The 15,916-nt window shown below is 43.5% G+C and overlaps 1 protein-coding gene across 1 annotated transcript in view; it reads left to right on the top strand.

Moving 5' to 3' along the window:
* LOC141440176 (cell adhesion molecule Dscam1-like) overlaps window positions 1-15,916 on the top strand; it is a 267,224-nt gene that overhangs the window by 233,747 nt on the left and 17,561 nt on the right. Inside the window, exons 8-27 of the mRNA XM_074104637.1 lie at window positions 620-717; window positions 2,195-2,280; window positions 3,826-3,977; window positions 5,096-5,186; window positions 5,509-5,878; window positions 6,056-6,191; window positions 6,521-6,640; window positions 6,802-6,978; window positions 7,384-7,528; window positions 8,232-8,380; window positions 8,840-9,005; window positions 9,765-9,904; window positions 10,531-10,677; window positions 11,404-11,494; window positions 12,336-12,418; window positions 12,851-12,982; window positions 13,852-14,004; window positions 14,252-14,381; window positions 14,802-14,962; window positions 15,540-15,719. Coding sequence (XP_073960738.1) covers window positions 620-717; window positions 2,195-2,280; window positions 3,826-3,977; window positions 5,096-5,186; window positions 5,509-5,878; window positions 6,056-6,191; window positions 6,521-6,640; window positions 6,802-6,978; window positions 7,384-7,528; window positions 8,232-8,380; window positions 8,840-9,005; window positions 9,765-9,904; window positions 10,531-10,677; window positions 11,404-11,494; window positions 12,336-12,418; window positions 12,851-12,982; window positions 13,852-14,004; window positions 14,252-14,381; window positions 14,802-14,962; window positions 15,540-15,719 — 2,907 coding nt within the window. The remainder of the gene's footprint in view (window positions 1-619; window positions 718-2,194; window positions 2,281-3,825; window positions 3,978-5,095; window positions 5,187-5,508; window positions 5,879-6,055; window positions 6,192-6,520; window positions 6,641-6,801; window positions 6,979-7,383; window positions 7,529-8,231; window positions 8,381-8,839; window positions 9,006-9,764; window positions 9,905-10,530; window positions 10,678-11,403; window positions 11,495-12,335; window positions 12,419-12,850; window positions 12,983-13,851; window positions 14,005-14,251; window positions 14,382-14,801; window positions 14,963-15,539; window positions 15,720-15,916) is intronic.

Below are 15,916 nucleotides of genomic sequence, written 5' to 3'. Positions count from 1 at the left end.
CTGTGAAACTACATTAAACATAAAAAAACAATATAAAACAAATAAAAACAAAAAAAACATCAGGTAGGAACACTGGTTAGCCTGTCATCCATTACGTCACAAAACGTCAGGCACTGACGACACACGGTAGCCCAACGCCCCGCAAATATGTCACAGTCCGGCATCGCCGCCAGGAGCGCATTGAGCATCGCCAGCGCGCGCGGCAGCGAATATGAGAGAGTCATTAAATTCTTTTTCACACCTCTCCTTCAGAAAAGTAACTTTTCCTCCCTGACGAGAGGGAGCAAAGTGCAACTTTTCTGTTCAAGGCTTTTCTAAGTGTTTTATTGCAAATGCCATTTTTTGAAGTTGATAATTGTAAAGCCACGCCATTTTCTATGCTGGTTGTTCTTTAATAATATTAAGAATTATTTTTTTCAAGTTTATTAATGCTCGGTGTGAAAAGTTGTATGAGCCACTCGGGAGCAAAATTATTTTCATCTTGGGCGCTAACACTTGAATCCCTCATTACGCTTAGGATTCTATTGTAGAATCCTTCGCTACATTCTGGATTCAATTTACGCCCTCGCCGTAAATACACCATTTTGCTCCCTTGTGACACAAATAACTATTGCTTCAGGTCTGGACCGAAGAAAACGAGAGCCCCGCATCATTAATGATGGCAGTGTGGTCATCACCCAGCACTTCACGGAGAGAACCGTCACTCCCGGCGGTGACGTAAGTTATCCATACTGATATGTAAATGCGACAGTTTGTGTCTGTATGTTTGTCCGTCTTTCACGTCAAATCCAAGCGACGGATCGGCGTGATTTTTCAGCATAGAGATAGTTTATGGGCCAGAAAGTGACATAGGCTGCTTTTTATCCCGGAAAAATGCACAGTTCCCGAGGGAACAGCGCGCGCTGACCGAATTCCACGCGGGCGAAGCCGCGGGCAAAAGCTAGTTTTTCTAATAATTGAACATCATGTAATGTATTAAATTTACAGCAAATATATAAATAAATTTCGTCCTTTGTCAGTCCCAATGTTGAGGATCGAAATCCAGACAAATTCCACCCAAGTTTTTAACCACGACATCGCCTTGTCATTGTGACATTTACGTCATTCGATAAAGGTAGACTTCCGAGTAGAGCAGCTCCGGCGTCACTAACGCAGCGACAGTAACGCGATAGAGCGATAGTATTATGCAGTACGGAAACGTATGAACTACCGTTCGAACGCAGCGTCACTGTCGTCGGCGAAGAGACTTCCGAGTAGAGCGGCTCCGGCGTCACTAACGCAGTGACAGTAACGCGGCGATAGAGCGATAGTATTATGCAGTACGGAAACGTATGAACTAACGTTCGAACGCAGCGTCACTGTCGTCGGCGAAGAGACTTCCGAGTAGAGCAGCTCCGGCGTCACTAACGCAGTGACAGTAACGCGGCGATAGAGCGATAGTATTATGCAGTACGGAAACGTATGAACTAACGTTCGAACGCAGCGTCACTGTCGTCGGCGAAGAGACTTCCGAGTAGAGTGGCTCTGGCGTCACTAACGCAGCGACAGTAACGCGGCGATAGAGCGATAGTATTATGCAGTACGGAAACGTATGAACTAACGTTCGAACGCAGCGTCACTGTCGTCGGCGAAGAGACTTCCGAGTAGAGTGGCTCTGGCGTCACTAACGCAGCGACAGTAACGCGGCGATAGAGCGATAGTATTATGCAGTACGGAAACGTATGAACTAACGTTCGAACGCAGCGTCACTGTCGTCGGCGAAGAGACTTCCGAGTAGAGTGGCTCTGGCGTCACTAACGCAGCGACAGTAACGCGGCGATAGAGCGATAGTATTATGCAGTACGGAAACGTGTGAACTAACGTTCGAACGCAGCGTCACTGTCGTCGGCGAAGAGACTTCCAAGTAGAGCGGCTCCGGCGTCACCAACGCAGCGACAGTGACGCTGCGTTCGAACGTTAGTTCATACGTTTCCATACTGCATAATACTATCGCTCTATCGCCGCGTTACTGTCGCTGCGTTAGTGACGCTGGAGCCGCTCTACTCGGAAGTCTCTTCGCCGATGACAGTGACGCTGCGTTCGAACGTTAGTTCATACGTTTCCGTACTGCATAATACTATCGCTCTATCGCCAAAATAATAAAATTTTTACTCTACATGGCAGGTGTTTCCTAATCAAAACATACATTTTGCAGATCAGCATGCAGTGCTCAGCGACTGGGGACCGCCCGCCGCAGTTTATGTGGGAAAGAGACGGAGTTGTTGTCACCACCGACTCTAGGTCAGTCTCACACAGACACTCATCAGCCGGAAGACGTCCTACCAGAGGTCTCCCAATTAGAACGCTACAATAAATGATCGCTTTCCATCTGCATCCAGCATTTGAGCGTAACTCTCAGGCCTGCATTTTAGAGCACCCTTTGTCTAGGCCACGATAGAGGTCTCATCTCACCAGGCCGTCAGTCCACCTAGTAGGAGGGCTGTCAACGTTGCGTCTTCCGGTTCAATGTCACCAGTTAAGAACCTTGCCCTCCCAGTGCTTTATCTTTGCTTCCAGCGATCGTTGTGGTCTGTCCATTGTCACTTCAACATACATACTCTTTTAACACTTCTGAACGAGGAACCTACCTAGGCCAGTAGATCTTAACCTTTTAGTTAGGAAGGACCATTTGACAAAATTTTTGTCTTGCCATGGACCACCAGCTGTTTGAAGGTAATATACGGTAAAAATTGTAAATGAAAGAACGATTGCGACCGCTACCTACTTGACTGGCGCGTCGTTTTGCCAATTAGTTGTTGATGGCTTCGCGGACCACTTCGAGTTCTTCCAGGGACCACCAGTGGTCCGCGGACCACCGGTTAAGAACCGCTGTAGGCAATAGTATTGCCCCGTCACCATGATTTAAACTCGAATTAATTCTCAAATTCCAATAAATTCCTACCTAAAAATCATACTTTCCTCATATCAACATAAAACTATTGTGGGAGGCCCTCTTTCGTGCCGCGGGCCGTTGCCCCGTTTGCCCTCCCCTAAACCCGGCCCTGTTAAGACGCGAGGGATTTATTTGATTTACAAAAGAAAAACTTCGTGTTCTATATTTTCTGTCCATCTAACAGACGGACTAAATCGGCAGGTTACAAGCAAAACTGCAAAAAAAAAAGATTAACCTGTCCTCTCCCAGAGGCACAAATTTGTGCCCAAATTCCTTTGATCCTGTTATCCTGGGAGATGACAGATTAATGGAATATTAACTTTACGATGCTATGCATAAGTTTGATTATCCCTCTTGACTTTAAGTGATAATACGTAACTTTTGCTTGTCACCCACATCTTTACAAGCTTTTCTTTAGCTTGCCCTGTTTATTTATTTAATTGTTTGGGTTAAATCTTGGAATCTAAATTAGACCCAACTCCAGAGGTCCGATTGACTTTAAATTTGGCATACTTATGAAAATTTGGTGATGGTGACAATACAACAATCTGATTGTGACATCTTGGTGGTCCTGCCAGGATCGTCTCCGCAGGAGGGAACTCCTCAATGGTTAATAGTACCGACTTGAAATTTGGTACGGATATGCAGTTTAGATGACAATGCAAGTACAGTCAACAAAATGTACAGTCAGCAAAAAAAGCTTGTATTAAAAATGAAATTTGTAACAGTAACTTATTTTACTCATACAAGAATTATACAGTCAACGTCATAAATAAGTGATCATTTTTGTACCTTGTCATTTTTTCAGAAAAGCTATACGAAATTGTGTAGCAACTGAAAGCGTCAAGGTAGAAAAGTGATGACTTATTTATGACGTCGACTGTACGTTCCAGATACGCGCTAGGGCAGCTGATGACGTCAGACAATTCAGTAGTAGCACAGCTCAATATATCACGCGTGCGCGTCGAAGATGGCGGCCTATACTCCTGCATCGCGACAGAGGGAGAGCATTCGAGCAGTCACGAGAACAGGCTCGATGTCTATGGTGAGATTATCTATATTCTTCTTATCATCATTATTATAATCATACAAGCCGTTACCCGCGACTCCGTCCGTGTCGAATTCGGTTAGCGCTATCCTGCGGGAACTGCAATTTTTCGGGACAAAAAGAATCCTATGTCCTTCCCCGGGACTCAAACTGTATACCGAATTTCATCTAAATCGGTTCAGCGGTTTAGACGTGATGAAGTAACAAACAAACAGACTTACAAACTTTCGCATTTATAATATTAGTGGGATCAGTCGTAGCACGTCCACTGTTGGACATAGGCCTCCCCATAAACCTCCAGTTGCTTCGGTTGGAAGCAGCCTGCATCCACCGTGACGTGATCGGGCGGCTTCAACCAGGTCATCCGGCCATTTCGTTCGTGAACGTCCTACGCTGCGGTTGCAGATCCGGGGTCTTCATGCAACAGCTCCTCGGCCTCAACGGCCATCTGTTATTATATTATTCTTATAGTACTTTTATAGTCTTGAGCCAAGATCTCAGATATGGATCGATAGCGAGTAATCGAAAAAGTTCCGCTAAAATTTGTTAGATGGCGCCACCTGCGACACCTTAGAATCCTAAATATCGATTGCCACAAATTTCCAATAAAACCAAAATCAAGCAAACAACGCTGCCTTAGGTACTCCAACCTCTCCTGTACCAAATGTAGATATATATATATATATAACCGAAATCCAACAATTTGGAGACAGTGGGTGACGGGTGGCCTTGCACTCTGAGAGGCCTCGCGCTTTAAAAGTTTTTTTGTTTTCCATTGAATTACTTCACAGGTGTGGAGGTGTGTGCAATTTTCCTCACGATGTTTTCATTCACCGTAAAGCGCCATTATATAGCCTCGCGAAATTGCCCACACCTATCATTTCGACGATTTCTTTCAATCATACCTTGTCCAGGAGAGGAAACTAAATCTGATTATGGAACCTTTTCATAATCAATTTCACTATGATTTCTTCGACAGGTATATGAAATGTATGAAATTTGCCTGCTTCCTTATTTTATCTTACATGGGCGCTTTTGGCTCTTCAGTGCTTTGAGTGTTTCAATGAGATTGGTCAGGAAATTTGCATCGTGTAGTAAATTTTCGTATTTTCCAGGCCCACCCTACATAAGAGCATTGCCCCCAATAAAAGTACAAAGCGGCGAGTCGGTGAACCTAAGATGTCCTTTTTATGGGTATCCTATAAGGTAAGGTCTCATCCAATACCGGACCTAGGGCAAATTCACACTAACGTGCAAAAATAAATGATCTCTGCATGAAACTTCGAATATTACCAGTTGTACTCACAACTGTATGCGCTTTCCCTTACAAAGCCTCCAAACCAATTAAGTCCAACAACGTGGCGATATATAGGTACCGGCAGAACTAGCGCTGCCGTGGGGGGTGGTGGCGCGCTGCTGCTGTCTACCCTGGAATTGGCCCAATTTGCACCAAATATCTCATTCTTATCTATAATTTATCTTTAGTAAATCTCCTTGGCCTTACTTTAGATCCAAAACATTTTTTCAGTAAAATCGACTGGGAATTCAAAGGCAAGACGATAAACTCGAACCCATTCCATTCTCGATACAAACGAAACTTTAAGCAAAAACGTAACGCCCCTACCGTCAACATAAACGGCATCTTGACACTCACCGACGTATCTAAAGAAGAAAATGGCGCTGTATTCACCTGCATTGTTACCAGCCCTTCTGGTGAAATGGCAAGGAGAGCTTTCGAGATTCAAGTTATAGAAGCACCAGTGTTGGATGATTTGCTACTAGGGAACAATCTACAGGAAGGACAGATTGTGAATGTGTACTGTAATGTCAGGAGTGGAGATTTGCCGATTCACTTTGAGTGGTTGAAGGATGGGAAGAGGATACCTAGTGGTTTGAAGGTTAGAAAATTTAGGGAATTCAGAGACCACGAAATAAGAATCCAATAAGAATCTATTTCTTATTTATAATCTACTAGAAATCATTTGAAATTATTATAAAGCAAATCGTATTAACTGATATGTTCATAGTTTTAGGTGTATAGCTCTTTGGAAATTAAATTTTGTGATCGATTTCAGGTGGTAGAAAGAAGCTCAGAACTTTTTAGCGCTTTGGTGATCAAGAAGGTGTCTTTAGAGCACTGTGGGGTGTACACGTGTGTAGCATCTAACCACGTCGCCAAAGTCAATAGATCGACGGAACTTTATATTAAAGGTAACAACGAACAACAAAGGTATCAGTCACAACTCACAAAGTACTTATTTATTTGAAAGCACGTCTTGCACTGTTTCTGTTGTTATTGCTTCATTACATTGGTAACATTTGTCTTCTGCTCAAACGTTTTACTCAGGCGCCCTTATTTTATCTGTAGTTAGCTATATGGTATATTTTCACTAACTTCCTACGTACAAAGTTTACTGATCCTTCCTCTCACCCTTTATCTTACCTTTCATCAAATTTCCAGAAGCCTTAATGTAATTCTAGAAAGAACTGCCCTCATCAACATACAACCTGTTAAAGCTATTTCTAAAAATTAATTCCAGTGGCACCAAAGTGGCTGGAAGAGCCTTCAAACTCGTCGTTACTGCTCGGCAGAAGAGGTGCAGTATCTTGCAGTGCCAGCGGTTACCCACAGCCGCAAGTTCATTGGATGAAGAAAGATGGTAGGTTCAAATTATTTACCTATCGGATTTTGCAACAGTTTTTGGTCTTAATTCAAAGAGTGTCCAATTGACTGCAAGTATAATCTTAACTCTACAAAACGACACAATAATAAAGAATTTCGTAGTAAAATGGATGACGATGGCAAATCTCACTATTCCAGCGCTTTTGGGCACTTGGCAGCCAGTCCTCGAGCTAGCCGGCGGTGGTATCCTCAGCCTGCCTAATGGTACCCTGGTAATAGAGGAGGTGTCGTTGGCAGACGAGGGTTTGTACTCGTGTAACGTCGAAAACGGAGTCGGCCAGCCGCTCAGCAAGACCGTTTGGATGAGTGTTAACAGTAAGTGCATCTTATTCCACCAACTCCTTTTTTCACAGGTCAACCAGAAGAAGTTCGGGTCTTTACTTTTTGTCACCGAACTTAAAATTGGCATAAAGGGTTTTCTCTCGTATTTTGTTATCCGGGCAGCTGCTGAAGTGTGGGACCCTCTGTCTGCTTCTGTGATCCCTTAACGCTGCAATATCTATCTATCTTGAAGCTATCTTGAAATCAATGTTTATTTACTGATCAAGCGTGTTCCATCTTTGACTGTATCTTCTATACATATACATTTTTGCATCTTGAAGAAAAAGCTTCCACTTTGTATACCTACATAAATAATATTCTACCACCTAAGGATCAATTGAAACATGAACTCATTTTCTGTGGTCATTCTTCTTTCAAACATCTGATATTAATTTTCAGAGCCAGTCCACTTCGAGTCATCATCTACCAACGTGACGTCACGGCTCGGACATTCGGTCAACTTGGTCTGCAAGCCACTTGGCGATGAGCCTATCAGGGTCACCTGGACGCATGACGGGAATATCGTTGATTTCAGACATCACAGGCAAGTCATCCTGATTATGGTTTTGTGGGGAGAAAAACTGACTATAAAAGCGGAGACTGTATTTTCTTACACGTGGATTTGTGCTCCACCTCCACACACAAATCACAAAGACCCAACTATCACCACCACGCTACATGGACGCGTTTTGAACTCAACACAGTAGTTAATTACTTATCTCTTTTTTTTATTCGACTGGATGGCAAACGAGCAAGTGGGTCTCCTGATGGTAAGAGATCACCACTGCCCATAGACACCTGCAACACCAGGGGGATTGCAGATGCGTTGCCAACCTAGAGGTCTAAGATGGGATACCTCAAGTACCAGTAATTTCACCGGCTGTCTTACTCTCCACGCCGAAACACAACAGTGCAAGCACTGCTGCTTCACGGCAGGATTAGCAAGCAAGATGGTGGTAGCAATCCGGGCGGACCTTGCACAAGGTCCTACCACCTGCAGGATGAACTGTGGTTGAGTTCTAAAAGTGTAGTTGGTGCTGGTGACGGTTGGGTTCGTGTGATTTGTGTGAGACAGTGTGGAGGAGCTACATGAAGATTGAAGACGCATTAGTTACATAGACGCAGCTATCATAATCATACGGTCGCGGGTGAACAAGTTTTTTTCGTTCATTCATATACCTTCAGAACGTAACGCCTGATTCAATAAATTAGTTACTCATCAGTTTAATGAATACAACTGATCTCAGGGCAAAGCTCACAGAAACAAAGGCAGCGCTGGGTGTAATCAGTACAATAACCCTGCAGTACTCAGAAACAGCGGATGCGGGGTTATATCAGTGCAGAGCCAGCAACCCTTTCGGTGCTGCCAGCTTCAACGTGCATCTCACTATTTTAGGTAAGTTTTTCAAACTGGGAACTTTTGCTTTCTAGTGTTTTTTTTTACAATTCAATTCATTTTATTTTCATAACAATTTAAATTGTACGAGTGTAAAATTAAAAATATTACAAGTTATTTTGGCCCACATCTGGCCAGTGTAAGTTTGGCATTGGAAAATAGCGGAAAATTTAAAAAATATATTTCAATTTAAAAAAACCTGTCATAATAACTTTTAACAATAGTAACCCTGTGAATTAATGGAATAAATAAATTTTATACTTGTACAGGTACCTGTCACAGAAACCCTTGTCACTGCAATTTGTTAGAACAATTGGTATGTGATCAAGGATTAAAAATCATATTGTACATATAATACGGGTCATAATTATATAACTATGACGCTCTTTATCCCAGCCCGTATTATCTCAGATGTCGCTGTCGCTCCTAATTACTCCTAATTGTCTGTCGTCCCCACAGAGCCGCCCACCCCTCCGTCGGACCTGCGCGTGGAGTCGGTATCGTCGCGCGGCGCGGCGCTGGCGTGGCGTGACTCGCCGCGTGCGCACGCGCAGTACTACGCGCTGCAGCACGTGCCGTCGCTCTACACCATGTGGGACCATGCTGTCACTCTCAATGTTACCAGGTATAAACTTCATCACCATCATATCAGCCGTAGGACGACCACTGTTGGTCATAGCCCCATAGACCCCCACCTAGTTGCGTCGGTTGGAAGCGGCCTGCATCCACCGTGAACCCTTGGCTTTAACCAGGTCATCCATCCATTTCGTTGGTGGACATCCTACGCTGCTCTTCGGCCCCAACGGCCATCTGTTCTCCGTGCCATATGGCCTGCCCATTGCTACTTCAAGCTAAGGCGCTTGGCTATGTCGGTGACCCTCGTTCTTCTACGCATCTCCTCATTTCTGATTCGATCCCGTAGAGAAACCCCGAGCATAGCCCTCATAGCACGCTGAGCAGCTGAGCCTATTTATAAGGCCTATAGTGAAGCACCACATCGCAGACGTATATCCCCCTAAACTTGTTTAAATACATTTATTTAAATACCTTTGTAGCAACTCCTAGCGCCATCTTGTTGTGACACAGAACTAAGTATAGTTAGCACTATCGAAGTTCCTCAACTCTTAGTACTCGGACGCATAAACACAACCATCAAAATACAACTTCCGACGCTTTTCCTTCGGACTTCGGTCCCCAAATGCAGACCGTAGTCTTTACGTCAATAGCGTCATGATTACGACGGGTAAATAGAATAGCGGTCTACCAAAAAAATGTCTAATACCTACGTTAATTTTCCAAAAAATAGTTCGCACCTTCATTCCTCACTACAACATTTGCGCTAACAGTCCTTCAAGCCGGATTACAGGTACACGAAATTTTCCAGAAAAGCATCAGAACTGCGCCAAAGCTTGGAGCTTCAGAACCTTCGGCCGGCGACGGCATACGGCGTCCGGGTGGCGACTGGTAACCAGGTCGGCATCAGCTTGTACACGGCTCCTGTGCATTTCACGACTCATGAGGAAGGTGAGCTTTTCAAAATACAAAGTGTACTTGTAACTTTGTCACTTTAAACTAGGTTTCACGATCTTGAGGATCAGTTTTTAAAAGCGTACCAAAAAAACCGTTTGCACTTCTCACACTCGTAAATTTCGTATCTGGGCATGTATAAATAAAATAAAGGTAAATCTTCGGCTAAGACCAATAAAATATTTTGTGACTGTTGAAAAGTACGTGTAGCTGTTGCAGCTGTTGTCAAGCGAAAAGTAGTGTAGGTATAACTTGTTTATCAAATATATTTTGCACTAGGCTTAGCTTTTAACCCTCGCCTATTGAGCCATATTTTAGCTGTACAGTCGAAGAAACTGAATTACGTACCAGGGCCGCAGGGTGAGACCTTTTTACTACAAATATCATATTGACATCGCATGCATTTGCCAAAGAAATCGTTACAATTTATAATGAAAAGGTTCCCTATGGTACGTGACTTAGTTTCCTCGACTGTACATTGCTTGCTACTGCGATTAACTTTGTTAGAATGTAATGTAGTAGATAGAATGATAAAAATCAAGGTCAACGTCAAGGTCAAGGTTAAAGTCAAGGTCAAGGTCAAAGACCAAAGTCAAGTGGCTTTTAAATAACTTTTTTTTCAGCGCCTTCTTCTCCACCCAACAACGTGCAAGTGGAAGCTACTGAGAACCCCGGCGAGCTGCGGGTATCGTGGCTGCCGCCGCTGAAGGACACTCACAACGGGGTCATAGTGGGGTACCACGTCAAAGCTGTCCCACAGGGCGGCTCAGGTCAGTTTTAACGGCTTACATCATAATTTTGACATATGTGCGCAGGAATTACTTTAAGATTTTGAAGAGCAAACATTCTATTACTGTCATCATCATCATCAAATCGTAACAATCCTAAGGCCTTAATTATTTTTCATCACACTTGCTCGTAAACAGTGTCGTAACATGCAGGCTACCTTGGTTGCAACCCCTCAAATAAAACCCTCGACCTTAATGTGCTTGTTATGAAACCTGTGGTCGGTAAATGAGTCATTGCCAGTACTAATTTTCATGTCATGAAGCCCGCGGTCGGTAAATGAGTTTGTTACTGCATGACGCGCTGCTGCTCCGTGCGCGCGCTGCACACGCACGCCATGCACATGCTGCGGATTGCCAAGAGCGCAGTCAGCGGTATCGGCAATTTTTGATATAATATTAGTTTTTCTTTTACAAATATACAATTTTACTCGCAAATGTGATGAAAAACATTGTATGTCGCACGGGCGGTACTAGAATTACGAACGTCGTAATGACTTATTTACCGCCCTTAAGACACAATGTACTATAACGCACTCTAACTCACAGTCGTTTTCACCGCTATTGTTTCTGTATAGGATGAAGATAGAAAGAGATGATTAATGTGATCCATGTGATCGCAAGCGCCCAGTTTGACAATTTGCCCTCTGTTCGCAGGCCTTGCAACAAGCCAAGTTGATTTAACTTATATTGTATATTTGTCTGTCACAGTGTCTGATAACAGCGATTCGAGAACGCTAAAGGTCCTACAACAATCCGGTAAACAAGAAGCGCTGCTCAGCGGACTGCTGAAAAACACTAGGTAGGTGTTAGTAACGTGGAGGAAACATTGTATGTATGTAGACTCTTTATTGCACATAAAAAAAAATACAAATACACAGAAAGGAGAGCAAAGGCAAGCTTATCCCTAAAAAGCAACGGAAGTCGGTAGGCAACGGAGAGTGATGGAAGCGTGAGTGAGGAAAGCACGATCTCAAACGCCAAACTTCGAAAGACAGACCCAATTGTGCACCCCGTAATTAAAAATTAAAACTAAGGTGTTCTAGCCAGCCATATCGAGACTAGACTCTCGTTAGGAAATAAATCATAAGTTCTTTAGTCACCGTCGTTGAAACCGATGTAGAGGACTTTAATAATTATATATCCGTACATCCGTACTTAATTGCAGCCTTCTAGCACAAACAGTCTCTTGACTAAGCTGCGAGCAGACGAACAGATGGGCTGACAGATGGGCTGACAGAAGGGGCAGATTGTCCGAAACCTTGTAATTATTTTATTTTAGCACTAGCTTTTGTCCGCGGCTTCGCCCGCGTGGAATTAGGTTATCGCGCGCCGCTCCCGGGAACTGCGCATTTTTCGGGGATAAAAAGTAGCCTATTTCACTATATCTGGCCTATAAACTATCTCTATGCCAAAAATCACATCGATTTGTCGCTCCGTTTCGTCGTGAAAGACGGACAAACATACAAACACACTTTCGCATTTATAATATTAATTGTATGGTATGGATGGGTTACACCCCATCTTAATTATTTATTATCTTGCTAAGCCTTGTCAGTAGGATCGCGTGTAGCTCATTTTGACAACTGTTTATCTGCTTTCTCTGTCTTATTTGCTCATTCTGTCTCAATCAATACCTACAGGTACGCTGTGTCAGTGGCAGGATTCACCAGTGCGGGATCGGGACCATTTTCAATACCAGTGTTTCAAGATACCAGAGAGGGAGGTAAGTTACAATGAACTGCATCATTGTATTTACTAGTAATAGTAATAATAAAATAATAATAATAAAAAATTTATACCAGTATTTTTTGAAAATCTAGCTGATGAACTAATTATAAGGAACATGGGCATTTCTCATCTTTGTGCACACAGTCACTTCCATGGATGTCACTACTGTGGATGTATTTTCGTTTTCTATATCCAGAAAGTAGTAATGTTTATGATGGATTCATTAATTGTATATGATACGAGAACTCATCGTAAAGTAATTATTAACATTGTTTACATTGTTTTTTTTTTCAAATCAAAGAATTTTTACATCCGCGGTAGTGTCATCCATGGAAGTGACTGTGTGCACAAAAGTGAGAAATACTTACCCATATTTTTAGGAATCCGGCTTATTAGGTATTATCGGCCTTTATGCTTGATTCCCCAGCCCCCGAGCAAGCCCCGCTGTCGCCGGAGTGCGCGGCGGTGTCGCCGACGTCGCTGCGCGTGGGCTGGCAGCCGCTCGCCGCCGGCGCGGCCAGCTCTCTCGTCGGGTACACCGTGCTCTACGCCACAGAAGGTACCGTCATCGACACCGAAAGACGTCCAATAGACAGTCACCTGCATCTGCATGCACTATGGCAGTCATCTGGCACAGCGGAGCGTAAATACGACATACAATGTTTTTCATCACATTTGCGAGTAAATTGTATATGTAAAAGAACAACTAATATTCTTTCATAAATTTCCAATTGCCGGTACCGCTGACTGCGCTCTTGGCAGCGCCAGCTTCCCGCCGCCCTCCTGCGGTTTACGTAAACCCTAAGGTATAGACCCTACTAGTAGAATCTTACTGAGTCATTGGCGTCGGTCTTACGAGCAACGTGCCCTGCCCACTGCCATGAGTGTGACAGACAACTCTCCAAACTGTATCAGTAACTTTGGTTCTTCTGCTGATCTCCTCACTTCTGAAGGGGCTATAACTAAAAGGTATTTCCTTTCTCCTAAAGACATAGCAAGGGTGGGAGGCACCCATAAATTACGTCTCACCAACTTTCCAAGCTTTCATTTAACTTAAAATGTTTATGTGTATGGTTACTAAAGGCAAACTATACATGCTCATGGCTCTGAGATTATAGCGATCGGATTGATTTCAAATACAGATCATAATATAGTTTGGATTGGAGGACTTAAAACGTCAAATTAATTGAGAACTGTTGCTCTTAAAATCTCTATATTCGAAATTGAAAAAATTAAAATGAAAAATAATTTATTGCATAAAAAGCTTATAAACAATAGTCTACGGCTCTGGATCCTGTGCTAGGAATCCCTGCGTTACAGGATCCAGGTAGGAAATACGAGTAAGACTGATTAATATATGTGTTACATAAACTACTACTTACCTACTACTAAACTTGTTCTCAAGTGATTTCAATCTTGGGATTACAGAAGGAGCATGGTACAACCAGACAGCCCTGCACACAGAAATCTACCTACAAGGGCTGCTGAAGTTCACGAACTACACGATCAAGGTGGCAGGGTTCTCAAACTACGGCGCAGGGCCATTTTCGTACCCCATCGTTTGTGGTACTTTGCAAGATGGTAAGTAGATAAAACTAGACATTTTTACGCGTCGATTTCAGCAGAAAATCTCTCTGAAGTAGGTTCAAAACCGACAATGAGTTTGCGAGACCAATCTGCTACGTGGATTGGTTACGTCTAAAAACCCCTTCTTCACTGGCGCCTCTGAGGCAGAATCATTTCTGTTCCAAATTGCTTACTAAGTTTTGGCTACCTATGTAGTTTTGATTATAGGTTAAGAAAATAAGTAGCTCCTGTATTTTTCTAGTACCCGGTCCTCCAGCCGACATCAAAGTGCTGGTCCTCTCAGGCTCCTCACTCCTGGTCAGCTGGAAGAAGCCCGACCATCCCAACGGAGAACTGCTATATTACACAGTCTACGTCAAACCCACGTCCAGGTTAGTTGGTTGGAGGACAACGGATATATGGGTCTGATCATAAAAGAGACAAGACAAGTGATTACAATTTGAGACAAGACAAGACTATGACAATTTGAAATACATTGCGAGAGTTCCCTGGTCAAACCAATAACTTGATCTAATAATTCTTAAAAAATCGAATTTTTACTTCTGCTGTCTGCATATTAATATAGTGTTCTTTTTCAACAGTCGGGTTTGACCAGGGAACCCTCGATTGCTAACTTGAGAAGTTCTGTTTTAAATTAGGATTGCCTTATATAGAATAGAGTCATATCAGATATTTATTTTTGTGTTAGAAATTGGTACTGATTGTACATGAAGGTACCACCCGGCGAATATGGAAATACAAACTCGACTTTTCGCACTGTGCTATCGGCTTCATAAGCCTAATCATTTCAGTAACGGCCCTCCTCAAACCTACCGCATTGAAGACCTGCGGACGTCAGCTGAGGTCAAAGACCTGGTCACCGGCAGGAGCTACGAAGCCTGGGTCACGGCCAGCACCAGGGCCGGCGAGGGAGCGGCGACCAGGCGGGTGTCTCACACGCCTTCGCCGAGAGGTGAGAAGATGGCGTACCATACACAACAAAAAAAGTCTTGGCATACTCGTTATCCCTAGAAAAATTTGATGTTTTGACTCAGTAGTAATTTTCTTACATTGAAATGTTCAAAACTGAAAAACTACGGTGTCTGACTGAAGCAAGCATCCCTTAGTTTTATCATAAGCTTTTTGGTGGAGGAAAATATTGTGAAGTATATACAGGGTAACTCGGGAGACATAAGCAGGATTAACCCTACGGGATTCAGTAAGTTAAAACCCCTGTTCCACCTATTCCTACCAGGCTGTCTGCACTGACATGGATTTTTTCCACCTGTTCCTACTAGTAGAGATAGGTGGAACCTATTTAGACGCTCTCATTTTAGTGGGAATACGTGGAAATATTATGGCTTTTCAATCTCCAGGGGTTGCCGGGATAGTATCCCTTAAAGATAATTAAGACAGTAGGTATATCTTTCACAGTGGTAGCCGTGGTAAATCCCTCGGAAGTGATGACGATCTAGTACTAATTTTGTCTTCCGCAGTGGTGGCCGGGGTGTGATTATTATACTAACGATTATTGTTCTGAACGTTTCCAGTGGTGGCCGGGGTGGCGTCCCTGGGAGGTACAGTGTCAGTGGGCGTGGGCAGGTCGCTGCTGCTGGCGTGCGCATGCGCGGGCGCGCCGGCGCCGCGCACCGTCTGGTACCACAACCACAACATCATCACGCACCACCCGCGCTTCACCAGGAACCACGACGACAGTCTGCTCATCAACAGTAAGTCTGTTTTGATTATACACAGGTCTACCTTTCAGATATACCTTTGATCTGTCACAAGCACTTAACTTCTGGACACTGACACATCTATCAAATATTTAGTGGACATATTGTGATTTTCTTTACTTACTGTGGCAGGCAGTTGTGTTTGTAGTTCAATGATTAATTCACCCCATCTTCAAATGACAGTCTTCAAC

This window comes from Choristoneura fumiferana, chromosome 22, assembly GCF_025370935.1.
Source record: "Choristoneura fumiferana chromosome 22, NRCan_CFum_1, whole genome shotgun sequence".
Classification (NCBI taxonomy): Eukaryota; Metazoa; Arthropoda; class Insecta; order Lepidoptera; family Tortricidae; genus Choristoneura; species Choristoneura fumiferana.
This window is presented reverse-complemented; position numbering and strand designations above follow the sequence as displayed.